General features: G+C 46.1%; 1 protein-coding gene across 1 annotated transcript in view; it reads right to left on the bottom strand.

Annotated features, from left to right (window-relative positions):
* Positions 1 to 2,095: 2,095 nt before the first annotated feature.
* The window catches only part of RHBDL1 (rhomboid like 1), a 45,481-nt gene continuing 20,265 nt past the window's right edge, over positions 2,096 to 27,311 (bottom strand). Inside the window, exons 2-8 of the mRNA XM_058156958.1 lie at positions 21,826 to 21,993; positions 18,541 to 18,765; positions 16,773 to 16,921; positions 8,508 to 8,620; positions 4,882 to 4,982; positions 4,390 to 4,450; positions 2,096 to 2,367 (exon numbers count right to left, since the gene is read on the bottom strand). Coding sequence (XP_058012941.1) covers positions 2,096 to 2,367; positions 4,390 to 4,450; positions 4,882 to 4,982; positions 8,508 to 8,620; positions 16,773 to 16,921; positions 18,541 to 18,765; positions 21,826 to 21,993 — 1,089 coding nt within the window. The remainder of the gene's footprint in view (positions 2,368 to 4,389; positions 4,451 to 4,881; positions 4,983 to 8,507; positions 8,621 to 16,772; positions 16,922 to 18,540; positions 18,766 to 21,825; positions 21,994 to 27,311) is intronic.

Raw genomic sequence — 27,311 nt, 5'->3', positions numbered from 1 at the left:
GCTCTCCCTAGAGCCCAAGCTGAGACTTTTATCAAGAAGGGAAGGGAAGGGAGAAGGAGGAAGAGGACAGGAAAAGGAGAAGGCAGAAAAGGAGAAGGAGAGAGATGAGGAGGAAGAGGACAGCAGGAGGGAGACAAAGAGAAGAAAAAGGAGGAGGAGAAGGAGGAAGAGGACAGGAAAAGGAGAAGGGAGACAAGGAGAAGGAGAGAGATGAGGAGGAAGACGACAGCAGGAGGGAGACAAGGAGAAGAAAAAGGAGGAGGAGAAGGAGGAAGAGGACAGGAAAAGGAGAAGGAGACAAGGAGAAGGAGAGATGAATAGGAAAAGGACAGAAGAAGAGAGACAAGGAGAAGAAAAGGACGAGAAGAAGGAGAGAGATGAGGAGGAAGAGGACAGGAGGAGGGAGACAAGGAGAAGAAAAGGAGGAGGAGAAGGAGGAAGAGGACAGGAAAAGGAGAAGGGAGACAAGGAGAAGGAGAGATGAGGAGGAAGAGGCAGCAGGAGGAGACAAAGAGAAGAAAAGGAGAAGGAGAAGGAGGAAGAGGACAGGAAAAGGAGAAGGAGACAAGGAGAAGGAGAGAGATGAGGAGGAAGAGGCAGCAGGAGGGAGACAAGGAGAAGAAAAGGAGGAGGAGAAGGAGGAAGAGGACAGGAAAAGGAGAAGGAGACAAGGAGAAGGAGAGAGATGAATAGGAAAAGGACAGAAGAAGAGAGACAAGGAGAAGAAAAGGACGAGAAGAAGGAGAGATGAGGAGGAAGAGGACAGGAGGAGGGAGACAAGAGAAGAAAAGGAGGAGGAGAAGGAGGAAGAGGACAGGAAAAGGAGAAGGAGACAAGGAGAAGGAGAGAGATGAGGAGGAAGAGGCAGCAGGAGGGAGACAAGGAGAAGAAAAGGAGGAGGAGGAGGAGGAGAAGGAGGAAGAGGACAGGAAAAGGAGAAGGGAGACAAGGAGAAGGAGAGAGATGAATAGGAAAAGGACAGAAGAAGAGAGACAAGGAGAAGAAGAAGGACGAGAAGGAGAGAGATGAGGAGGAAGAGGACAGGAGGAGGGAGACAAGGAGAAGAAAAAGGAGGAAGAGGAGGAGAGAGAAAGAGGACAGAAGAAGAGAGACAAAGAGGAGAAGAAGGAGAAGGAGGAGGAAAAGAAGAGAGACCATGAGAAGGAGTGAGATGAGGAAGAAGAGGACAGAAGAAGAGAAACAAGGAAAAATAAAAGAAGGAGGAGAAGGAGGCGAAGGAGGAAAAGGAGGAAGAGGACAGGAAAAGGAGAAGGGAGACAAGAAGAAGAAGAAGGAGAAGAAGGAGAAGAAAAAGGAGGAGGAGAAGGAGGAAGAAGATAGGAGAAGGAGAAGGGAGACAAGGAGAAGGAGAGAGATGAGTAGGAAAAGGACAGGAGAGGGAAGACAAGGAGAAGAAAAAGGAGGAGGAAGAGAAGGGAGACAAGGAGGATTGTAGGATCCGAAAGGGAAGGAGGAGGAGGAAGAGGAAGAAGGCAAAGGAAACAATTCAGTCCAACAACCACCCTAGGGAATCAGCTGAGGGCATCCCCTACAGCCTTGCAACCGAAGTGGGTCACCAAGGCTGGACGCAGCCTGGGCTTGGCTGGGAAAGCCCCCTTCCCTCAAATGGCCAAGTTGATTGTAGGGGCAGTAACCTCCCTCCTCCCCCTCCAAACCCTAGAGATCCTCATGTCTTGAAAAGAGTCACCCAGTGCACACGCCGAAAGATTTGTTTGTTTGTTTGTTTGTTTCTTCTCGGGGAGAAAAGCACCCGTTCTGCAGGCGGGGTTAGGGGCATGGAGGGCGCCATTCCCACCCACCCACCACCCACCGCTGCGCTCACCGACCCAACTCCCAGCCTTCCGGCCTCCGCCGGCCTCTAGCCTGGCTTTGCTTTTCCAGCATCCGATGGGATCGGCGCTGTGCCCTGCCAGGTGAGGCGTGGCATGGCATGGCGCGCTCTGGATTCACCCCTCTCGAGGGTGGTCTGTCAGCCCAGCCCCTTTTTCCCCCCCACCCGATTTTGAAACCCTGCAAGGTTTTAGGCCCTGCAGGGGTCAGCCAGATGCCAAGAGAACCAGGGCCGGGCCGAGGGCTACGGGGGCAGCGGGATCTGCGTGCCCAGAAGGTCGTAGGCGAAGATGTTCCAGAAGACGGCGAAAACCAGGAAGGTGGCGTAGGAGAGGAGCACTACCCACCACCCGCACTGATCCTGCAGGTTTTCCTCGTAGCTGCGAAGAATGGTCAGCCCCATGCTGATGCCCACAATGGCCCCGGCCAAGTGGGCCATGAAACTGGGCTGGGGGCCGGCGGAGGGCAACGGCGGGGAGAAACGCAGCCAGACGGCCCGGCCCACTTCGGAACTCACTGCAGGAAAGCGGAAGGGGGGAGGGAGAGAAAGAGAGAGAGAGAGAGAAAGAGAGAATGTGTGTTGTGCCTCGTCCTCCTCAGCCGGGCCCCTCCCGTCTCCTCCCGGGCCTGTTATCAGACTCCGAGTCTGATAATGAAGATGAACGGCCTGTCATGCCTCCAGCCCCATGCCCGGAGACCTGCTATATAAAGGACCTGCTTTTGGCATTCCAACCTTGAGTCAAGCAAAGTCTCATCTAGTTTGCTGAAGTCACAACTTGGACTCCTGCCTGCCCTGAGAAACCTCGAAAGAATTTGGCAAAGCTGCAGAGGCTTCGTTGCCACGCTTGATACGGACTTCCTAGACCCAGTCGTCGGAGGGGGAGGGGGACATGACAACGTGGGTGGAAGGTCAAGTTTCTAGTCCTCAGGGCATCTGTCACTACAAAACCTCCGCCTCGGTTGCCTTTCGTGTTAGGAAGCAAAGGAAGGAAGGAAGGAAGGAAAAAAGAAAGGAAGGAAGGAATAAACAAGAAGGTAACCAGGGAGGCAGGGGTATCCATGGGGTTCAAAACAGTCGTGGATGATAGGTATGTAAAAAAGGAGGCAGGGCTTTGATCAGAAAGAAGCATTGATGGAAACGGAATCTCTGGTTCCCCCATCTTGCTAACACCATGTTGCTGTCATTGTTGCTATTGTTGTCGAATTTACACAAGAAAGGATAAATCTCTGCTGCCTCAGCAGAGCTAAATGGTATAAACTGTACAAAGGACCTTGATGCTAAGAGAGGTCTTTTAACAGCGCAGGCAGTCCTCGACTTATGACCATCATTAAGCCTGGAATTACGGTTGTTAAGTCATTGCAATTGTTAAGCTGGTTACCAGGTGACCACAGCTGATTTTACAACTTCTTTTATGCGGGCCATTAGACAAATGTTATTTTATTAAACCCCTCAGTGAGATGGGTGGCAAATAAATTGACTGTGACTGACTGATTAATGACTGACTAAGTGATTGACAGACTTACTAATGACTGAGTGAGTCTGACTGATAGATTAAGTGATTGATTGACTGACTTACTGACTAATGACTGACTGACTGACTGACTGACTGACTGACAAAGTGATTGACTGACTAATGACTGTCTGAGTGACTGACTAATGACTGACTAATGACTGACTAATGAGTGAATGAGAGACTGACAAACTGACTGAGTAATTAATGACTAAGTGATTGACTGACTGATTAAATGATTGACTGACTGACTGACAGACTGACTAATTATTGAGTTAGTGAGTGACAGACTGACGAACTGACTGAGTGACTGACTAAGTGATTGACTGACAGACTAACTGAGTGATTGACTGACTGACTGACTGACTGACTGAGTGATTGACTGACTGATTGACTGACCAAGTGATTAACTGACCGACTGACTGAATATATTTATCCAATGGCATTTTTTGCTGGAAACCAGAAGTAAATGTAGAAACCTGCAAAACATGTCAAAAACTGTGACTCTCTGACTGCAGGCCGTAAATGCGAGACAGTTGCCAACTGCCCCAAATGCAGTCCTGTGACTTCAGAGGGTGGGTTGCTGCTGTCAGAACTCCAAAATCAGGTTATAAATGACCCTGTTGCGGGGGGTGGGGGAGGCTCTCGTATCTTTGTCTTTAACCGGTCTTTAAGCAAGAACTAGCTGTATCTGGAGGACCACCGGTCTCCACATGAACGCTTGCAGTTCACAAATTAGGATATGTGATTGTAAAAACCCAGCGATTGTAGTTTGTGTAATAAACAATGGTTAACCCATGGTTTGTCATGTTCTGTCAAGCTGATAAATTTGTCAGGTGGAGCAGGGGTCTCCAACCTTAGTAACTTTAAGGTTTGTGGACTTCAACTCCCAGAATTCCTCAGCCAGCTTTGCTGGCTGAGGAACTCTGGGAGTTGAAGTCACAAACCTTAAAATTACTAAGGTTGGAGACCCCTGAGATGGAGGAAGCGCATGAGGAAAAAAAATGAAGGAGGCAAACACACTTACTGCACACCAACGCCAGCACCATACGGAGGAGTTTATAGGGACAACGCATCCCAGCCCAATTCTGTGGAGGGAGAGAGAAGAAAAGGATGCCTCCGTGACTCAGTTTCCCCTCCCACCCTCTCCCCTCTGCAGCTGCAAACTGGCCTATTTCAGGCGCCTCACACCCAAGCCCCCAACTCAGGCCCGGTGAATTGTGAAAATAACTCTGCCACGCTCTCAACTCTCACCGCTGCGGGGTTGTGTATATACTTTTCCCGATTTAACTTGGCTGCGACCCTGGAATGCTGGTGCCAAAATAACCAACAAGTTGGCTTGGAAGGCCCCCAAAATTCTCCGCTTCAGTTTTGGCTACGGGACCGTCCTTCTCTCGGCGATATTTTTTATCTCCACTCTTTTGACTGGCCCTCAAAATATCGGCGAGGAAATAATAAGACGATGCAAATGCAGCATCGCCTATTTCCAAAGGACAGCGGCGATTTGCCCAATTCTCACCATGACGACATTGGCCAGGTGAGCCGAGCAGAGGGCGTAGACGCCTCCCGAACCTCCAACCAGAGGGGCTCTCATGTCGGTGATGGAGACGGTCAGCGAACCTGCAAGAAAATGGAAGACGGGGAGATGAGAGAAAAAGAGGAAGAAAAGTACCTTCTGTTTAAGTCAAACTTCCTTCTCTTCATTTGGCTCAACGCTGCCAAATCAGACCCCATTGCAGAGGCCTACTCTATTCCCCAAACCACCTGAGGGCAGGACAAGAAGTCATGGGTGGAAGATCATTAGAGAGAGAGAAGCAACCTAGAACTAAGGAGAAATTTCCTGACAGTGAGAACAATTAAACTGTTGTGATCCGCCAGCAGCCTGCGGAGCTGGCAAGGGAGTTGGATAGCGATGAGGCTGAGGAAGAACAGTGGCCAGTCCTGGAGGCATCTGGGAAGGCCCGGATGAGGGCTCTGCATTAGAGGCAAAAATGGGGCCAGGGCCATCGGGGAGTGATGTGCAGACTCTGGAGCCTCCAGAAACTCATAGTAGTGAGGCAGAGGAACAGGAGGAGCCTGTTCCTAATGCACACATGAGAAGAGCTGCCAAAAGGCAAGAGCAGCTCAAACAAAGAGGACGACTTGGGAGTAGGGCCAAGAGATGATTGCCCCCTCCCATAAGGCTTAAAAGACCAGCAACAGCGTTTGGGCTCTTTGTCGGAAAACAACATTGACAGGCTTGCTCCTTGTCTTGCTGCATTTATTTCTTGTCGGCGTCTTCTGCTTTTGAACTTTTGCCAAGAAAAGCCTTTGGTAATTTGCCTAATTAGACCAAAGTTGGTGATAAGACTGAAGAATTGTGTTATGAAGAATTTGCTTTGATTTAGTTTGGATGACGTTGAGAATGAGTTTAATTCTCAGTTGTTCTAATAAAGTCTGTTTGCTTCTGAACTGATTGCATCTACTACTACCTACTTGGGCCTGGGTCACAACATAAACAGTGAAATAGCTTGCTTCTGGACATTGTGGCGCTGGTCCATCACTGGAGGTTTTCAAGAAGAGACCAGAGAATTTTGTGTCTGAAATGGTCAGGGTCTTTGCTTCAGCAGGAAGGTTGGATTAGAAGACCTCTGAGGGACCTTCCCACATTGTTATTCCTTTATTGTGGGTGCTCCATCACTGGAAGATTTTAAGAAGAAACTGGACAGCCATTTATCCAGAATGGTGTAGGGTCTCCTGCTTGGGCAGTGGGTTGGATTAGAAGACCTCCCTTCCAGGGCTGGGATCCTGAGGTTCCGCAGGAGTTCAGGAGAACCTCTAGTTAAGATTCTGTGCAGTTCGGAGAACCCCCAAATCCCACTCCTGGCTGGCCTCACCCACCCCTCCCCTCCCCGCCCCTCCCAGGAGTCCCCATGCTGCTCGTTTTGGATGCAGGTAAGTGCATGGAGCGCATGGAGGCTTGGGGAGGGCAAAACATGGGCCTACCGGAAGTTTGGGGAGGCCAGAAACAGCCCATTTCCAGCCGGCTTCCAGAGGGCCTGCGGAGCCTGGGGAGACTGTTTTCACCCTCCTGGAGGCTCGAGGAAAGCCTCCAGAGCCTGGGGAGGGCAAAAACACCCCCCCACACACCATGTTGCAGGCGGCCAACTAGGCCACGCCAACCATGGCAACACTCACCCAGCAACCAGGCAGGGAACCTCTTGCTAAAAATTTTGAAGCCTACCCTTGCTCCCTTCCAACCCTGTTATGCTATTATTGTGGGTGTTCCATCATTGGAGGTTTTTATGAAAAGATTGGACAGCTACTTGTCCAAAATGCTGTAGGGTCTCCTGCTTGGGCAGGGGGTTGGACTAGAAGACCTCCAAGGTCCCTCCCAACCCTGTCGTTCTTCTACTCCCCATCTGCGGAAGATGTTCGACGCACATCCTCGTCTACCTGATGAAGCCTTCCATTTCTTAGAAACGGAGGAAATGGCCTTGTAGCCCATCGCTGCCAAGGATTAAACTAAAGCTTCCTGCATTAAAAATAACCCGCTGTTGCTGAGCTACAAACCTTCCTTTCCTACTTGAAAAGCTCCTGCTTGTCCATCACCTGGTGAAAATCCCATTCATCCCCCCCCCTTTTTTTTTCGTGAATTAACAGCAATAAAATCAGATTATTTTTTTTTCATCCAGGCTCCCTGGAATTCTTGGAGAAACAAAGAGTTGGGGAAGAACTGTAATGAAAAAAAAATGCCATAATGCACCCACACTCTCCGTTTCAGTTCTCCAGAGACTGGGGACCTTCCAGTTCTCATTGATCTGAGTAGTCGTGGCTTATGGGTGCTGCAATCCCAACACCTTTGTAGCAATGGTGAAATTCAATTTTTTTTTACTACCGGTTCTGTGGGCGTGGCTTGGTGGGCATGGTGTGGCTTGGTGGGTGTGGCTTGGTGGGAAGGATATTGCAAAATTCCCATTCCCTTCCCACTCCTGGGGGAAGGATATTGAAAAATCTCCATTCCCCCTACACTCCAGGGGAAGAATACTGCAAAATCTCCATTCCCACCACTCCTGGGGGAAGGATATTGCAAAATCTCCATTCCCTCCCCAGGGGAAGGATATTGCAAAATCTCCATTCCCATTCCATTCTGGGGTCAGCCAGAGGTGGCATTTGCCGGAACTCCGAACTACTCAAAATTTCCGCTACTGGTTCTCCAGAACCTGTCAGAACCTGTTGGATTTCACCCCTGCTTTGTAGGTATCAGGCTCAGGAAAGTTGCTTTAGCAGTTTTTTTAGAGGTTTTTTTGTTGTTGTTGTTGTTTTAAAGGATCAGATAGTGATTCCTGAGTGCTACATGTTTTTTTAAAAAATCATCCATGTTTTTCAAAAAGAACCTGGCATGTATGGTTGAACCCCAAAAGGCTGGCCCTCTGTGGCTGACTTCCGCTTATAACAGACTTGCTGGACACCCGTGCTTCACTACGAAACTATATGCTTGGGTTTGATAAATTGACACTTGCAGCCTGAAACTTAATGTAGAATGTGTAACTCCGTAGCATCAGAGTGTGTTAATATAATGCAACTGGCAGTTGGAACATAGGGGGAGGGGAGTAGAATGTCCCAACCCACAGCATCCATCGGTATTCATCTGGCTAGCATACTGTCAGTGTGTGAGAGAGTTGAGAGATGTTTGGAAACTCAAACAGTATTTGCTGTGTGAGCAAGAAGGAGACAGGAAGGAGGCTGGGCGTGGCTTAGCTCAACTGTTCTGTAGTAAAGTTGCTTGCTGCTGTGAAAGCAAAACTGAAAGTGAAACTCCTCTCCTCTGCTTGTGTTTTGCATTTGGAACAGATTTCTTTTCAGGTGGGGAGGGGGAGTAGAACTCCTTAGCATCAGAGCGTGTTAATAATAATAATATAGGAAATACTAATGCTCTGATGGTCATTCTGAAAAATCCTTTCTTAGTGAGCACCTAGAAGCCAAGAGGAACCTACGTGGCAAATTTCAAGTTTATAGGATTTACGGTTCTGGAGATTTCGTGATTAATGCATGAGTGGTTTTCGCTTTTATATATATATATACATAGATGAATCAAATTTGGTAGCTGAGCTGGAAGACAAAGAGATCGGTGTCCTGCCAAAATACCTGTGGTTCTCGACTCACCTGCCAGGACTCCTGCGAGGTAGAGAAAGCTGATGCGAAGAACGCCATGGACCATCTCCAGGGGCACCCCGATCATCAGCTGCAGGAGCGCGTTGAACCCCAACTGTTCTAACCTGGAAAGGGAGGAAACAGCTTCAACCCTCCATAAGGTCTACTTCATCTGTGCTTTAGAGAAACTGGGCTACCTGTCATGAGGACTAGAACTTTTGAGATGATGCATCTGAAATTCTTAACGCCCCAAACTTCATCTCAATTTTCCTACACGCTTTGAACTTTGTCAGTGGAGCTGCCTAGAGTGGTACCTATTAATCTACTCACGTTTGCATGCTTTCTAACTGCTAGGTGGGCAGGAGTTGGGGTGAGAACGGGAGCTCACTCCTTCGTGCAGTGCTCGGGACTCGAACCCAGGCTCTCAGCTTTCCCAGCTGACAAGCTCAAGGTCTTTAACCTGAGTGGGAGCCATCCCACTCCCTTGCCCATGGAGGTCAATGATGCCTTAAATTTAAACACAGGGTGAAACTCAAAATATTAACCTCTTTGTATAACATCTTTCGAAGGAGACATGGTGGCTCAGTGGCTAAGACGCTGAGCTTGTTGATCAAAAGGTCGGCAGTTCAACAGTTCGAATCCCTAGTGCCGCGTAACGGGGTGAGCTCCCGTTACTTGTCCCAGCTTCTGCCAACCTAGCAGTTTGAAAGCAGGTAAAAAATGCAAGTAGAAAAATAGGGACCACCTTTGGTGGAACATTGAGCCACAGACCACGGAGACGTCTTCGAACAGCGCTGGCTCTTCAGCTTTGAAATGGAGATGAGCACTGCCCCCTAGAGTCGGGAACAACTAGCTGCTAGCATATATGTGCGAGGGGAACCTTTACCTTTATATCATCTTTGGATCATACCGTTTTAATTTGACTGCCGCCAAGCCTTCCATCCGGTCTCTTGAATTATTGAATTCTACTTTAAATGACAACTGCCCATCCCATGAAATAATTTCCTCCAGGTCTAAGCTGCTTGCTACCTTTCAGGAAAAGAAAATCTCATATTTGCAATTATTTGATTGCAGTTTGGTGCCTGCCTCCCCAGAGCCCCCATCCTGCTTCCATAGAAAGAAAAAACAGATTCCAAATTGGACACATCTTTTAACATTAAAAGTCTTTTCATGTTGAAAAGTCTTTTAACATTAAAAAAAACAACTCCAAGTTCCTAGTCCTTATCACCCCCAAAGAACCTGCCCAAATCTGCCTTTCAATCCCTTTACCAACAGCCTCTTCAGATCAAAATCCTTGCTGCTGTTTTTGATGTCTATCAATCCTTTCCCTCCACATACTCATATACTACATATCATCATCATAATGTTCTTTTAACAACTCCATAATCCCTTGAGGGATGAAGTCTGGGCAACTGAATGGAACTGAGTGTTTACTGGCCGGATGCCCTTCCTGTCGCCAATGAGAAGGTGTTTTTTTTCCAGCAGATGTATCCTCATTGTGCCGAGAGAGAGAAATATCTGCCTCTACCTAGGATCGAACTCACAGCCTCCCGATTGCGAGGCGAGAGCTCCAGCTTTAGGCTACCCCATCACTCATTCATACACTACATATCCTGGGCAAAAATAGCTACAGAAAAATAAGGGGGTTGAAAGGCGCAATTCTTTTTCTTAATTATACGAAATAACCACGTTTGGCCATTTGCCTGGTTGTTAGATTTGTTGTCTGCCAAACTTCATCTCGATTTTCCTACACGCTTTGAATTTTGTCAGTGGAGCTGCCTAGAGTGGTACCTATTAAACTACTCGCGTTTGCATGCTTTCTAACTGCTAGGTGGGCAGGAGTTGGGGTGAGAACGGGAGATCACTCCATCGTGCAGTGCTCGGGACTCGAACCCAGGCTCTCAGCTTTCCCAGCTGACAAGCTCAAGGTCTTTAACCTGAGTGGGAGCCATCCCACTCCCTTGCCCATGGAGGCCTTAAATTTAAACACAGGGTGAAACTCAAAATATTAACCTCTTTGTATATCATCTTTTGAAGGAGACATGGTGGCTCAGTGGCTAAGACGCTGAGCTTGTTGATCAAAAGGTCGGCAGTTCAGCAGTTTGAATTCCTGGTGCCGCGTAACGGGGTGAGCTCCCGTTACTTGTCCCAGCTTCTGCCAACCTAGCAGTTTGAAAGCAGGTAAAAAATGCAAGTAGAAAAATAGGGACCGCCTTTGGTGGGAAGGGAACAGCGTTCCCTGGGCCTTTGGCATTGAGCCACATGACCACGGAGACGTCCTCAGACAGCACTGGCTCTTCAGCTTTGAAATGGAGATGAGCACCGCCCCCTAGAGTCGGGAACAACTAGCTGCTAGCATATATGTGCGAGGGGAACCTTTACCTTTAGATCATCTTTGGATCATACTGTTCTGATATGACTGCCGCTAAGCCTTCCATCCGGTCCCTTGAATTATTGAATTCTACTTTATATGACAACTGCCCATCCCATGAAATAATTTCCTCCAGGTCTAAACTGCTTGCTAGCTTTCAGGAAAAGGAAATCTCACATTTGCAATTATTTGATTGCAGTTTGGTGCCTGCCTCCCCAGAGCCCCCATCCTGCTTCCATAGAAAGGAAAAACATATTCCAAATCGGGCACATCTTTTAACATTAAAAGTCTTTTCATGTTAAAAAGTCTTTTAACATTAAAAAACAACAACTCCAAGTTCCTAGTCCTCATCACCGCCAAAGAACCTGCCCAAATCTGCCTTTCAATCCCTTTACCAACAGCCTCTTCAGATCAAAATCCTTGCTGCTGTTTTTGATGTCTATCAATCCTTTCCCTCCACATACTCATATACTACATATCATCATCATAATGCTCTTTTAACAACTCCATAATCCCTTGAGGGATGAAGTCTGGGCAACTGAATGGAACTGAGTGTTTACTGGCCGGATGCCCTTCCTGTCGCCAATGAGAAGGTTTTTTTTCCCCAGCAGATGTATCCTCATTGTGCCCAGAGAGAGAAATATCTGCCTCTACCTAGGATCGAACTCACAGCCTCCTGATTGCGAGGCGAGAGCTCCAGCTTTAGGCTACCCCATCACTCATTCATACACTACATATCCTGGGCAAAAATAGCTACAGAAAAATAAGGGGGTTGAAAGGCGCAATTCTTTTTCTTAATTATACGAAATAACCACGTTTGGCCATTTGCCTGGTTGTTAGATTTGTTGTCTGCCAAACTTCCCACGATATTTCTGGTCTGCCACCCACCTAATTTGTAAACTTTACATCTGTTCTTTTCAACATTCCCTACTAGCTGCCTTTAAAAAAAAATGAAAGAAAGACGTTTAAAACTAGTCGGGATTTTTTAAAAAATTATTATTATTATTTTTAAAATACTTTTTATTTTTTTTAAAAAAACAAGAAGACATAACAAACACTAACGTAAAACATATATTCCTTCTTTACCTCAGCTTCGTATCGGTATTCCTCTATTAGTTACATTTTCCCCCTCTCGGTTTCTTTAATTATACTTATCTTTTTGTCCCATTATCCCTTATTTTTGTAAATAAGGGGTTTTAATATTCGGCCGTATGTAATAAGTTTTTTAATTGGGGTTTTAACTTGTATTTATGTATATTTTACGTGGCTGTTAACCGCCCTGAGTCCCTCGGGAGATAGGGCGGTATATAAATTTGATTAAATAAAAATAAATAAATAAAATAAAATAAATATATTTCATCATACCTATCATTATAAACAATTCATTTTCTTTCATGCACTATTTTTTTTTTTTTGTGACCTTTCCCCCCTTTTCATCACTTACCATTTCTAATTTCTATCCAATTCTACAATTTATTCCATGCTATATAATATTCCGTATCTTCCTTTTCTTTTATCTCCTTTGTTAATTTATCCATCTCGGCACAGTCCAGAATTGTCCTTATCACTTCCACTTAATTAATTTAATAAAATTATTATTAAAAGGAAGATAGAAGTGTGAGATTCTCAGCCTATCGAGTTAATTAAGAAAGTTGTTCTGTAGACAAGTTCTTCATTTACTGCAGTTGGGAATTGAGAATTTCGCTTGCAAAGCAAGGAGGTTCTTAAGCGAGTTGCCCTTGATTTTATGACCTTTTTTGCCATGGGCCCTAAGCGAATTGATGCCGTTGTTAAGTGAATCGTGAGGTTGTTAAATGAATCTGGCTTCCCTCATTAACTTGCTGCTGATCCAGTTCTACAGAGGAATTATTGAGTCTGTCATTTGCACCTCTATAACTGTCTGGTTCGGTTCTGCAACCCAACAAGAAAAACACAGACTTCAGAGGATAATTAGAACTGCAGAAAAAATAATTGCTACCAACCTGCCTTCCATTGAGGACCTGTATACTGCACGAATCAAGAAGAGGGCCGTGAAAATATTTGCAGATCCCTCGCATCCTGGACATAAACTGTTTCAACTCCTACCCTCAAAACGACGCTATAGAGCACTGCACACCAGAACAACTAGACACAAGAACAGTTTTTCCCCGAAGGCCATCACTCTGCTAAACAAATAATTCCCTCAACACTGTCAGACTATTTACTGAATCTGCACTACTATTAATCTTCTCATAGTTCCCATCACCAATCTCTTTCCACTTATGACTGTATGACTATAACTTGTTGCTGGCAATCCTTATGATTTATATTGATATATTGACCATCAATTGTGTTGTAAATGTTGTACCTTGATGAACGTATCTTTTCTTTATGTACACTGAGAGCATCTGCACCAAGACAAATTCCTTGTGTGTCCAATCACACTTGGCCAATAAAAATTCTATTCTATTTTTTGCTTGTTTGAAGACAGCTGGGAAGGTCACAAATGGTGATCATGTGACCCCGGGATACTGCCACCGTCATAACTACATACCAGTGGCCAAGGGTTCAAATTTTGATCAAATCACCATGGGGATGCTGCAACGGTCGTAAGTGCGAGGACCAGTTGTAAGTCACAGTTTTCCAGCTCCGTCGTAGTTCCAAATGGTTGCTAAACGTATGTTTGTAAATTGAGGATTACCTGTCTTTCGCCTCAAAGGGAAAGAGCTACAGGCAGTTCTCACCTTACAACAGTTCACTTAGTGACCGTTTGAAGTTACAAAGGCAGTGAAAAAAAGTGACTTAGGACCGATTTTCACACTTATGACCGTTGCAGCATCCCCAGGGTCATGGCAACTGACTCGTATTTATGACGGTCACAGAGTCCCGGGGTCACATGATCTCCTTTGGTGACCTTCTTTTAAGCAAAGTCAATGGGAAATGCCAGATTCGCTTTGCAACCACGTTTACTAATTTAACAACTGCAGTGATTCACTTAGCAACGGTGGCAAGGACGTAAAATGGGACAAATTCATTTAGCAAATCTTTTTTTAAAAAAATATTGCTTTTATTGTTTTGATATCGCAAATTCTAAATTGAACAGTGTGTTTTCTAGGCAACAGAAGTGTTAAAATTGAAAGACCCTCATAATCATTATGATCCTATCATCATACAACATATAGTAGATAGTATCAATCATTATTATAAGGTGTACTATCTTCCATATTAACAGCAATTCTATAAGCATCAAAATGTTAACTAATTGATTTTTCTTTCTCATATAATCCATATTTCATAGATACCCATCCCTCTGACCTCTGTATCTATCAAGTAATCATTTGTAAAAAAAGTTCCCATGTCATAAAATATTCAGACTATTCCTTTTCTTTAATTTTTAGTGTTAAGCTATCCATTTCTGCACATTCCATTTTTTTTAATTATATTCTCATTTGTTAGTTCATTTTTTCCAATATTTTGGGTATAGGATCTTTGGCTGCATTTAAAATATGTAAAATTAAAATATATATTACCCTTATTATACTTTTCTGAAGCATGCCCAGCAAGAATATCACAGGTTTAAGTCTATGTCAGCGGTTCTCAACCTGTGGGTCGGGACCCCATTGGGGGTCAAATGACGATTTGCCAGGGGTCGCCTAAGACCATCAGAAATATGGGAAGTATACTTGCGAGTTGAAGAATCGTGCTCCAATGGTTGACTCCACAAGCCAGCTGCAGGCTCTTCAAATCGCTAGCCGAATTCAGCTTCAGGCGCGATCAATTAAAAAAGAGAGAACTCTTTGCTCTGATGTCTCCCTCTCAAGCCAGCTGCAATCACTCCCAATCGCTAGCCTAATCTGGCTTCAGGCGCCTTAAACTTAATAGGGGAGGAGTCTCCGCTTTAATGCCTTCGTCCTCAAGGCAATCGCAAGCAGTTCAGATTGCTAGCCAATATGGCTTCAGGCGCGATAAATTCAAAACGAAAATAATTTTACGGTTAGGGGTCGCCACATCGTGGGGAATTGTATTAAAGGGGTCTCAGCACTATAAAGGTTGAGAACCACTGGTCTATGTGTTGTTTCATCGTAGCCATATGCACATTTTCTTCCATTTTTTTTTTTTTTTTGCTTTGGGGCACCTCCACCACATGTGATAATATGAACCTGGTGTTTGGTTACATCAACCCTAACCCGAACACCAGGTTCATTTGGCAAATCTTTCGCTTAGCAATGGAAATGTTGGCTGTAATTATGGCTGTAAGTTGAGGACTAGCATTCTGTCTAGCATGCTCAGGAATTTCTCTTTGATTTTTTTTTTCCCCCACAGAAATGCAGTAAAATCTGGGGATTCAATTCCGTTCCAGTGAGCTGCTTTCAAGAGCTCCAGCAACAGATCTGTTTTATTTTGGGAGACGGTAAAAAAAATGTACATAAAGGGCTTTGTACAGTGGAGAGAGAGAGAGAGAGAGAAACATTGCAGGGTATCATAGATACACCAGAAACAAACTCAACAGCTGGTCTCAACATGGCCAGATGTCACTCGTCAGCAAGTTATAAAAATCTACATCCGCTTCTCTAACATTATGACATATAAAAAGATTGCCTCTAATTCCCCACTCGAGGCCAGAGAAAATAAGAGTTGTGAAACATAACACACACAAAAACTTCCTCCTGACAATCCTATATTAACTGCCGGCTAAAACTTCACCATTGTGCTGGATTTGGCCCACCAAGTCTTGAAGAAGATTCATGTCCTCCTCTTACTATACGTGAGTCTAGACAACCACCAGCAAAAGCTCCGTTTCCAGGACATGGAGCCACATCAGTGATGGGCAAATAATCCGAGTGCTTGTACACACACCCGTTCCGAGCTCATTTGCTTTGCACCCCTGGTGGTAAGTGGCAAGATCTGGACTAATAAAGGAGGATATTTGTAACTCAGGGTTAAATGAAGGGTCCTTGGTGTTCTCTGAGCTTGGTGGCTTTCTTTGCAGATGTTTCGTTACCCAAGCTAGGTAACATCATCAGTGCTAGAAGGGAGTGAGCTTTGTGGAGTAGAAGAGAAAGGAGGAGGAGAAGGAGAAGGAGGAGGAATGTGGGGTCTTTGATGTTCTCTGAGCTTGCTTGTTTTCTTGTAGATGTTTTATTACCTAACTAGGTAAAAAGCATCAATGCTAGAAGGGAGTGAGCTTGTGGAGTGGAAGAGAAAGGAGGAGGAGGAGGAGGAGGAGGAGGAGGGGGAGGGGGGGGAGAAGGAGGAGGAATGTGGGGTCCTTGATGTTCTCTGAGCCTGGTGGTCTTCTTGCAGATGTTTCATTACCTAACTAGGTAATATCATCAATGCTAGAAGGAAGTGGGCTTTGTGGAGTGGAAGAGAAAGGAGGAGAAGAGGAGGTGGAAGAGGAGGAGGAAAAGAAGAAGAAGGAGAAGGAATGTGGGATCCTTGGTGCTCTCTGACCTTGCTTGTTTTCTGGCACCCATTTCATTACCTAACTAGGTAATATCATCAATGCTAGAAGGAAGTGAGCTTTGTGGAGTAGAAGAGAGGAGGGGGAGGAGGAGGAGGAGGAGGAGGAGGAGGAGGATGTCGTCTATGGGAACTTTGGTGCTCTCTGAGCTTGCTTGTTTTCTTGCAGTCGTTTCATAACCCAAACTAGATAACATCATCAGTGACCTGAACTTGCAGACCCGTGGAGCTTCAAAAGTAAAGCAGGTCACTGTTTAGATTGCAGATGTTTTGACCCAATTCCACCCCAGAAACGGGATGAAGTCACACAAGGTGTAACACAAACTGTAACGCAAGGTTGATGTGTCTCGAAGCCCCAAGAGACCAGCGCGATGGACCAGGTGTGGCTGGCAAACCAGCTTCCTCCAATCCTGCTTTATTAATAAACGGGAAAGGAGCCGGGAGAAGATCTTGTAGATACTTACCCTACATGCATGAACATGTATGTGAGAAACCTCCAGGCCCGGGCGCGATGTCCAGGATGGTAGACCAAAGGGCTTTTCATGTACTCTGGATGGTAGGTCTGTAACACCCACTTGTTCAGCCGCGCTCCATAGCAAAGGAAAACGATGATCTAGTAGAAAGGAGAGAAAACAATAATGACCGCGATGGTTTTCGGTAAATTGATGTCCTTCAGGCACATTTGCACCGAAGGCCTCGTTAGCATTGCTGAAGTCTAAGATCTTGGTTTGCTGCAGAATCTCTGGATTCTTGGCCAAGAGACAGTTCTAGAAGGAAACCAGCAAGCAAAAGTCAGTGAGAGAACCTAGAAGCGCCTCATGATTCACTTAACAATTGCACTTAACAGTGGCAAAAAGGTTGCAGAATTGGGTGCAGCTCATTTAACAATTGCCTTGTCCTGTTTCCCTTGTCTGGTTATATCCGAGTCTAGAAGATGATAGCAGAAAGCGAAGAGGAACTAAAAAGCCTCTTGATGTGGGTGAAGGAGGAGAGTGCAAAAGTTGGCTTGAAACTCAACATTAAGAAAACTAAGATCATGGCCTCCGGCCCTCTCAATTCCTGGCAGGTAGAATGGGGAAGAAATGGAGGTAGAGACAGATTTTATTTTCCTGGGCTCCAAGATCACCGCAGGTGGGGACTGCAGCCAAGAAATTAAAAGACGTTTGCTCCTGGGGAGGAAAGCTATGGCAAAGCTAAACAGCATACTAAAAAGCAGAGACATCACCCTGCCAACAAAAGTGCGTATAGTCAAGTCTATGGTTTTCCCAGTTGCAATGGATGGCTGTGAAAGTTGGATCATAAGGAAGGCTGAGCGCCAAAGAATTGAGGCCTTTGAACTCTGGTGCTGGAGAAGACTCCTGCGAGTCCCTTGGACTGCAAGGCGATCCAACTGGTCAGTCTTAGAGGAGATCAACCCTGACTGCTCTTTAGAAGGCCAGATTCTGAAGTTGAAACTCAAATACTTTGGCCACCTTATGAGGAGGAAGGACTCACTGGAGAAGAGCCTAATACTGGGAACGATGGAGGGCAAAAGAAGAAGGGGACGGCAGAGAACGAGGGGGCTGGATGGAGTCACTGAAGCAGTCGGCGTGAGCTTAAATGGACTCCAGAGGATGGTAGAGGATAGGAAGGCCTGGATGAACGTTGTCCATGGGGTCGCAATGAGTCAAACACAACTTCGCAACTAACAACAAGAAGAAGACGATGCTCATCCCTGTTTCTTAGCTAAGGGAGCCAGTGTTGTCTGAAGATGCATCTGTGCTCATGTGGCCAGCGTGTTGAGGCGCACGGAACGTTGTTATCTTCTGAGCAAAGTGGTACCTATTGGTCTACTCGCATTTATTTGCATGCTGGGGCGAGGATAGGAGCTCACCCCATCGCGTGGTGTTTTGGTCTCGAACCCCGGGCTACCACCTTTCCAGTTGACAAGCTCAAGGTCTTAATAGCTGAACCCTCATGCCATGTCTCCTGCCTTGCTTAGCAATGCAAATTCTGGTCCCAATTGTGATAATACATTGAAGACTATCTATATTTAAAAATTCTAACACATACACACACATACTTTCATCACCTTGACCAAAGCATCAGATTGTGCAGCTGCTTCTAACCTAGAAATCAAGATGCACGAGTCAAAGAATGGGAGAACTGACCCGTCTGCTTTTAAGGAACTCCTTTCCCTCCCCCCAAGTGTGCTGTGCACTCCAACCCTTGGCAAGCGGCTTCTTTGCACACCTGGGTGAGTGTGACCACAGCCATGAAGACCGGTGGAGGACAGGCACGGTGCTGGTAGAAGTACCACCGTCGGTGCATCTCACACGGGAGGATCTCGTACGCCACGTAGCGCACAAAGCGTTTGTAGAAACCCAGCCCGGTCTCATCCAGGAGGCCATCCTGAGGCAGGGCCCTCTGTCCGTTGGCGATGGCCCGCTTGAAGCTGCTGGAACGTTTGCTGCTGATCTGCAAAAAGAAACAGTGACCCCAACAGCAGGAAATTCACCACTGCATCTTTCGTCATGAACTGCCTCCTAGAGACCCCTTTCACCACCACCCCCATTCCCAACCCTGCTTTTGAGCCAAAAATATCTCCCTGGCAAGATATGTACAGGAGAATATCAGGCTGAACTGGAAGGTGGGGTTAAACATGTCATCCGTTTGGAGTCATTGCATTGCCAGTGTTGTGGTCTGCCAGCAGCCTGCAGAGCTGGCAGCGGAGTCAGACAGCGATGAGGCTGAGGAAGAACACGGGCCAGTCCTGGAGGCTGGGGAAGGCCCGGATGAGGGCTCTGTGTCAGAGGCAGAGATGGGGCCAGGGCCATTTGGGAATGATGTGCGGACTCCGGAGCCTCCAGAGGCTGACAATAGTGAAGCAAAGGAACAGGAGGAGCCTGTTCCTAATGCAAGCATGAGAAGAGCTGCCAGAAGGCAAGAGCAGCTCAAGCAAAGAGGATGACTCAGGAGTAGGGCCAAGAGACGATTGGCCCCTCCCATAAGGCTTAAAAGACCAGCAACGGCATTTGGGCTCTTCGTTGGAAAACAATGTTGATAGCCTTGCTCCATTTATTTCTTGTCAGCGTCTTCTTCTTTTGAACTTTTGCCATGAAAAGCCTTTGGCAGTTTGCCTAATTAGACCAAGGTTGGTGATAAGACTGAAGAATTGTGTTAGGAAGCATTTGCTTTGATTTAGTTTGGACGATGTTGAGAATGAGTTAATTCTCAGCTGTTCTAATAAAGTCTGTTTGTTTTTGAACTGATTGCGTCTAGTTGTGCTGGGTCACAACAGCCACAAGAAAAACCAAGCCCTGCCTCCCATGAATTCCATTTTTATCTAACGCCAATTTAGCTTTGATTGTTAGTTGGCCAGATTCTTGTATTACAGGTAGCAATCATAAACTCTTCTGTCTTCTGAACTCAAGAAACGCTCCTAGTTATTTGCGCCTGACAATATCTCAAAAGTGCTTTTCCAAAAAGGCAACTGGACTTTCTTGAGGGGGGGGGAGGGTTTCCCCTTGAAGACATTTTGCTCCTCATCCGAGAAGCTTCTTCTGAAGAACTTCAGAACTGAAGAAGCTTCCGGGATGAGAAGTGAAACGTTTTCAAGGGGAAAAAAAACCCGAGAAAGCCCATTGCCTTTTGGAAAAAGCACCTTTGGAACAACCATGAGCTGGATGATTGAGAATCTCCACAGACATTTGCCTGACAATATCTCCTCAACTGATATCTCCAAGTCCATGAATCTGGGGAAGATGATCAGCTAAGGCAAATTAGTCCAGCCACTGCTCAGGGTTTGCCTAAGTTGGGGTTGCTAAGCTCATGGACTTCATAGAGTAGGGGTCTCCAACCTGGGCAACTTTCAACCTGGTGGACTTCAACTCCCAGAATCCCCCAGCCAGCAAAGCTGGCTGGAGAATTCTGGGAGTTGAAGTCCCCCAGGCTGAAAGTTGCCCAGGTTGGAGACCTCTATCATAGGGAGCCTGGGACCCTCCCTCAATCAGGAATTGGTAAAAGGCTGGAAAAATCTAGAAACCCCTACAGGTGTTAATATAATAATAAAAAAAAATTCTGGAATTTGCAGAAATGGATAGGTTAACCCTAAAAATCAAAGGAAAAGAAGACTACGAATATTTTATAACATGGGAACTATTCTACAAACGGTTAATCGACAGATACTGAAGTTAGAGGAGTGGATTTATCCAATCCCCCTGCCCAAACAGGAGACCCTACACCATTTCTGACAGATGGCAGTTGAGTCTCTTCTTGAAAGCCTCCAGGGATGAAGCTCCCACAACTTCCAAAGGCAGCTTCTGTTCCATTGGTTGATTGCTCTCACTCATCAGGAAATTCCTCCTTATTTCTAGATTGAATCTCTCCTTGATCAGTTTCCATTCATTGTTACTTGTCTGGCCTTCAGGTGCTTTGGAAAACAGGTTGATCTTCCTCTCTGTGGCAGCCCCTCAAGTATTGGGAGGGTGCTATCATGTCTCCTTTGGTCCTTCACTAGATTAGCCAGGCCCAGCTCCTGCAACCGTTCTTCGTATGTTTTAGCCTCCAGTCCCCTCATCCTCCTGGTTGCTCTTCTCTGCACTTTTTCTTAGAGTCTCAACATCTTTTTTATAGTGTGTGGCCAAAACTGGACGCAATATTCCAGGTGTGGTCTTTCTAAGGCTTTGTAAAGTGGTATTAGTTCCTCACTTGATCTTGACTGTATCCGTCTGTTAATGCAATTTAGGATTACATTGGCTTTTTTTGGCTGCCACTGCACACTGTTGGCTCATATTTAGCTGGTTGTCCACTAAGACTCCAAGATCCCTCTCACAGGTACTGCTATTAAGCCTGGTATCCGTAGTTTAAGTGAATACCTTAACCACTACACAAGCTGTCTCTGCAACTGTCCATAAATAAGGTCCTTCTTTGCTTTTTCAGATGTCAACCTGTCCCAGTTTTCTTTCAAGGTGACTTGTTTTCTGGAGCAAGAGTCTCCAACTTTGTCAACTTTAAGACTTGTGGACTCCCAGAACAGAATTCTGGGAATTAAGTCCACAAGTCTTAAAGTTGACAAGGTTGGAGACCCCTGTTCTGGAGCGAATGAGCGAGTCTCATAGCTTGTGGGAGCTCTCCCAGGTTCTGAAATACCTGTTATTGACCAATTGTAGAAAAATGGATACTACTTCTCCAGAATTGTCTCCAGAAGTAGCAGCTCCTAGCCAACCTTGACTTGATGTTTCAGACATTTCATGACCCAACTAGGCAACATCATCAGTGCTAGAAAAAGAGATTTAGCAGTATTCTGGCACCGATGATCCGTAGTCAGGTAATGAAATGTCCACAAGAAAGCAAATTACCTAGAACAGCATTTCTCAACCGTAGCAGCTCAAAGATCAGTGGGGAACTCTGAGAATTGAAGTCCACGCGTCGTACAGCTGCTGAGGTTGAGAAATGTTGGTCTACAGAAGTGGAAAACGTAGGCCGTCCATGCTCAACAGACTCTGATCCAGCCACCGTACAGCTGCTGGTACTCACGCCACTGACCAGATCTACTAGCTCCTGATAGCAGATCTGACCCTCATCGTTGCTTTGTGCCAAGGCCACCAACATCTCCAGTTTCGCAGGGTCCAGAGGGAGTTCATGGCTGTGGACCAGGCTGGCGAAGGTCTCCACCCCAACGAAACCGGTGTTTTTGGGATCAAGCTGTCAAAGGAGAGAGGGGAGGATCAGCAACGGGGCCACCAGGCCGTTTGCCGCAAAGAATTCATTTGAATCACGAATTATGATCCATCTCAGAAACATCTTCTTCTGCACAAATGCGATGTTTGGCACCAAACAGGAATGTCAGCATCTCAAGCATAGTTAAGGACAGATCAGGGTTTTTATAAATCAGGTGTAAGATACATTTTCAACCCCAGATAGTCCTCAATTTACAATCATTCATTTAGGGACCATTCAAAGTTACAACAACAACAACAAAAACAAAACTGTGGAGGGACAATCCTCGCACTTAGAGCCATCCAAGCATTTCCATGATCATGTGATGAAAATTTGGATGATTTGCAACTGGCACATCTTTACGAGGGTTGCGGCATCCCAGGGTCATGGGATCCCTGTTTCTGACCTTCCCAGCTGGATTCTGACCACCACATGATTCGCTCAACAACCCGCAGTGATTTGCGTAACAACCGTAACCAAAAAAATGTTGTAAAATTGGATGCAAGTCATTTAATAATCACCGTGCTTAGCAATGGAAGTTCTGGCCCCCAGTTGTGTTTACAAATTGAGAACTACCTGTAAGGGAGCCACGCATGGATGAGTTCATGAAGTTAATATGAATTGAGTATAACTCAAGACGAATAGAATAGAATAGAATGAAATTAGGAATAGAATAGAATATAATAAAATAGAATAGGAGGAGAGGAGAATAGAATAGAATAGAATAGAATAGAATAGAATAGGAGGAGAGGAGAATAGAATAGAATAGAATAGAATAGAATAGAATAGAATAGAATAGAATAGGAGAGGAGAGGAGAGGAGAGGAGAGGAGAATAGAATAGAATAGAATAGAATAGAATAGAATAGAATAGAATAGAATCACAGGGCTGAAAGGGACCTTGGAGGTCTTCTAGTCCAACCCCCTGCCCAAGCCAGAAGACCTTATATTTGTTCCCAATCGTGCTTCCTTTTTCCTCTGTAGGAACCCAAACCAGATATTTTCCTTACCCTCTTACAGGAATCTCAGTTTTGGCTGAACAATCTCAGCCCTTTGAGTGTCCCCACATCTATGGGGCACACAGTAGCCACCCCAAATCTCTCCCTGCTAAACAGAGATAAGCAAGCCACGCTGAGGGTTGAAGAAATCAGTTTTTGTTTTTATTTTTTCACACTCTTCTTGGTAAGACAGAGAGCAGCCGGGCCATGCAGGGCCTGCGAAATAGGGAGCGAGGGGCTTTGATGAATGTTTGATGAAAAGTGGCACTTTTGCCTTAATAAACATGCAGCTTCTGTGTGTGTGTGTGTGTGTGTGTGTGTGTGTATGTGTGTGTGTGTTGCCAAGGCTGCAATGCCCTAAAAGGATTGCCAACACCTGATGGCTGATGGCGCCCAATAACCAAAGATTTCTAGATGTGGCAGAACTAGTGTACACACACACACACACACACACACACACACAAATGCACACACACACTTATTATCTCCAGGGAAGAAAACATCTCCATGTTTAGAACATGGAGGGGCAAAAGGAGGCTTTGGGAGGCTGCTGAGAAAAAGAAACACGCACCGCGAAAGTCATCACCAGCTGCAGGCAACTTAGCGCTTCGTCTCACCCACCAGCTCTTCCCGAGCAAATCTTGACGCACAGATAGTAGTTACGGGGCATTGGAAGACTTCGGCGATGGGCCTGCACGGCCCCAGCCATCCATTCATGCAGAGGATCATATATATATATGTTGCGACTCGTCCTCCCTCCTCTCCTCAGCCGGGCCCCTCCCGTCTCCAACCGGGCTTTTTATCAGACTCCGAGTCTATGATGAGGATTATTTATTGCTTCAATGTTTGATTGGATTTTAATGTTTGGAAGCTGCCCAGAGTCGCCTCTATGCAAGATGTCAGATATAGAACATACATACATACATACCAGAGGTGGGTTTCAGCAGGTTCTGACCAGTTCTGGAGAACCGGTAGCGGAAATTTTGAGTAGTTCGGAGAACCGGTAGTAAAAATTCTGACTGGCCCCTTCCCACATCTATTCTCTGCCTCCCAAGTCCCAGCTGATCGGGAGGAAATGGGGATTTTGCAGTATCTTTCCCCTTCCATGCCCACCAAGCCACACCAGCAGAACTGGTAGTAAAAATTTTTGAATCCCACCACTGATAGATAGATAGATAGATAGATAGATAGATAGATAGATAGATAGATAGATAGATAGATAGATAGATAGATAGATAGATAGATAGATAGACAGATAGATAGAAAGAAAGATAGATACATACCCCCACTTTCTGCAAATCGTATGAATTAGGAAGATGCACTGTCTACTTCTCAGGAATGGTGGCTTAAGGGGAATTTAACAGAATTACAGTTGGAAGGGACCTTGGAGGTCTTATAGTCCAACCCCATGCTCAAGCTAGGAGACTTTATATCATTCCAGACAAATAGCTGTCCAATATTTTCTTGAAAACCTCCAGCAATGGATCGCCCAAAACATCCGAAGTCGTTCCATTGATTAATTGTTCTCCCTGTCAGGAAATTCCTCCTTAGTTCTAAGTTGCTTCTCTCCTTGATGAGTTTCCACCCATTGCTTCTTGTCCTGCCTTCAGGTGCTTTGGAGAATAGCTTGACTCCCTCTTCTTTGTGGCAACCCCTGAGATATTGGAAGACTGCTATCATATCTCCCCTAGTCCTTCTTTTTGTTAAACTAGACATACCCAGTTCCTGCAACCGTTCTTCATACGTTTTAGCCTCCAGTCCCCTAATCATCTTTGTTGCTCTTCTCTGCACTCTTTCTAGAGCCGTGATGGCTAACCTATGGCACGTGTGCCACAGGTGGCACATGGAGCCATCTCTGCGGGCACGCGAGCCATCATCCAGCTCAGCTCCGCATGTGTGCGTACCTCCCTCCAGCCAGCTGATTTTTGGGTCTCTGCCGTGCATGCAGGGGGGTTGGGGTGCATGTGCGGTGGGGGGTCATGCATGCATGCGCAGGGGGTCAGGGGGGTGCATGGGGGGGTGCAGCGTGCCCCCCCACAGCCCGTTTTAGGCCTAGCAGGCCTCCTTGCAGCTTCCTGGGACCAAAAATGGGCCGTGGGGAAGGAGGGTGCTTGCCACACCCCCGTGGCCTGTTTTTGATCCCCGGAGGCTATAGGGAAACCTGCTAGGCCCAAAATGAGGCCGGGGTGATGGTGGTCATGCGCGCATGCATGGGGGGTGCAGGGGGGGGTGCTGTCGTGCACGCATTGCCTTATGGGTGCAAGCACATGCGTGCACTTTCAGCACGTGATGACAAAAACTTTCGCCATCACTGTTCTAGTCTCCACGTCGTTTTTTATGCCAGGTTTTTTTTAAAATCTCTTTCTTTCTATCTATCTATCTATCTATCTATCTATCTATCTATCTATCTATCTATCTATCTATCTATCTATCTATCTATCTATTTATCTATCTATCTATCATCTATCTATCATCTATCTATCTATTATCTATCTATCTATCTATCTATCTATCTATCTATCATCTATCTATCTATCTATCATCTATCTATCTATCTATTTATCTATCTATCATCTATCTATCTATCTATCTATCTATATCTATCATCTATCTATCTATCTATCTATCTATCTATCTATCTATCTATCATCTATCTATCTATCTATCTATCTATCTATCTATCTATCTATCTATCTATCATCTATCTATCTATCTATCTATCATCTATCTATCTATCTATCTATCTATCATCTATCTATCTATCTATCTATCTATCTATCTATCTATCTATCTATCTATCTATCTATCTATCTATCTATCTATCATCTATCTATCTATCTATCTATCTATCTATCTATCTATCTATCATCTATCTATCTATCTATCATCTATCTATCTATCTATCTATCTATCTATCTATCTATCTATCTATCTATCTATCTATCTATCATCTTTTTTCTGCGCATGTCCAAGATGGCGCAGTGAAATATCTTCGTAGGAACGGGGGAGCGGCCTTTTCGGGGGCTTGGGACCGGGAGATGGCTATTTTTTACCTTCCGGTCCCAGCCCCGGCCGGGGGAACATCAGGAGCGGCGAACGGGGTAAGGCTGGACGAGCTAGTGGCCTGGGGACGATCGGGCCGGCTGGCGTTCTCCAGGCTCCTGCTGGGGCGGATGCTGCTGCGGCGGCTGCGGCTGGGCCTCCGAACTTCCGGGTTCTCGGCGGCGGCGGCGGCGGCGGCGGCTTCCTCAGGGGACTGGGAGCTTTTCTGTCATCGCTCTCTGTTACTGGAGAGCCTTTGAGCTTCGGCGCTGGAGCCTTTTGTCCACCAGCGCTTTTGCCATCTGTGCTGGTGAGGCCGGGGATGAGTGGCAGGTATCAGCGTTCTCTTTGGGCCCTTGTGCTGGGGCGCTGGCCGCGGCGGTCGCGGTGTAGCTTTCGGGCTGCAGCGGCGGCGGCGGCAGCAGCGACCTCCTCATGGGACAGAGGTTTCTTTTCCATCAACGCTGGAGAGGCAGAGGGTCGGACTTATGAGAGGCAGAGGGCCCGAAGAGTCATCTGGAGGGCCCAATCCCTTGAAAGGGAGTTGGAGCTGGAGGTGAGGTTGGCCCTCATTCGGACCCTCAGCAGTTTGGACTAGGATGGCCCATGGTGGCGGCGTCGGCGTCAGCTGGGGATCCTGGCTGTCGGCGACACGATGGCCTTATCATCTGATGGGCTTGTCCTGGATCGTGTCCCTCACTAAGACTAAGACTAAGATCAAGATTAAGACTGTGATTAAGACCATATACCGTCTTTTAAACATCATTGGTTGACTAGACTGGCTCAGAGGAGAGTGACTGATTCGACTGGGTGTCATCTGGACCTAGGACGAGTGGTGGCCTCTGGGTCTGGAGATGGAGTAGCGGCCCAATGGAGCCCTAGATGTCCATGATCCGTCCTGCCAGCCTGAGAGCCCGTTCTGCTGTGGTTGACATCTTGACCGGCTTCGATGGGCTGCTTACCGTACTTTTTGATATGCGAAGATTTTCAACTGCGGACCTTCTTGCCCTGCGAGATTCCCCTCTCTCGCAGGTTTGGCCCTCCACACTACCGAGGCCCACTTTGAGGCAGGTTTTGGAACCCGAGTTGGCATGCTAAATCCAGGAGACTTAGGGATTTTAACTAATTGTTTTAATAGATTTTTAAGGGAGTTTTAATGGGGATTTTAAGGGGAGGATTTTAAGGGTGGGAGGGTAGGGCGGGTGTTGGGGAAACCCGCGGGTGGGAGTTTTAATGGAAATTTTAAGGGGAGGAAACCGGCGGGT

Source organism: Ahaetulla prasina, chromosome 14 (genome assembly GCF_028640845.1).
Source record: "Ahaetulla prasina isolate Xishuangbanna chromosome 14, ASM2864084v1, whole genome shotgun sequence".
In the NCBI taxonomy this organism is placed as follows: Eukaryota; Metazoa; Chordata; class Lepidosauria; order Squamata; family Colubridae; genus Ahaetulla; species Ahaetulla prasina.
Note: the sequence above shows the minus strand (reverse complement) of the source record. Positions and strands in the feature narration are given on the sequence as shown.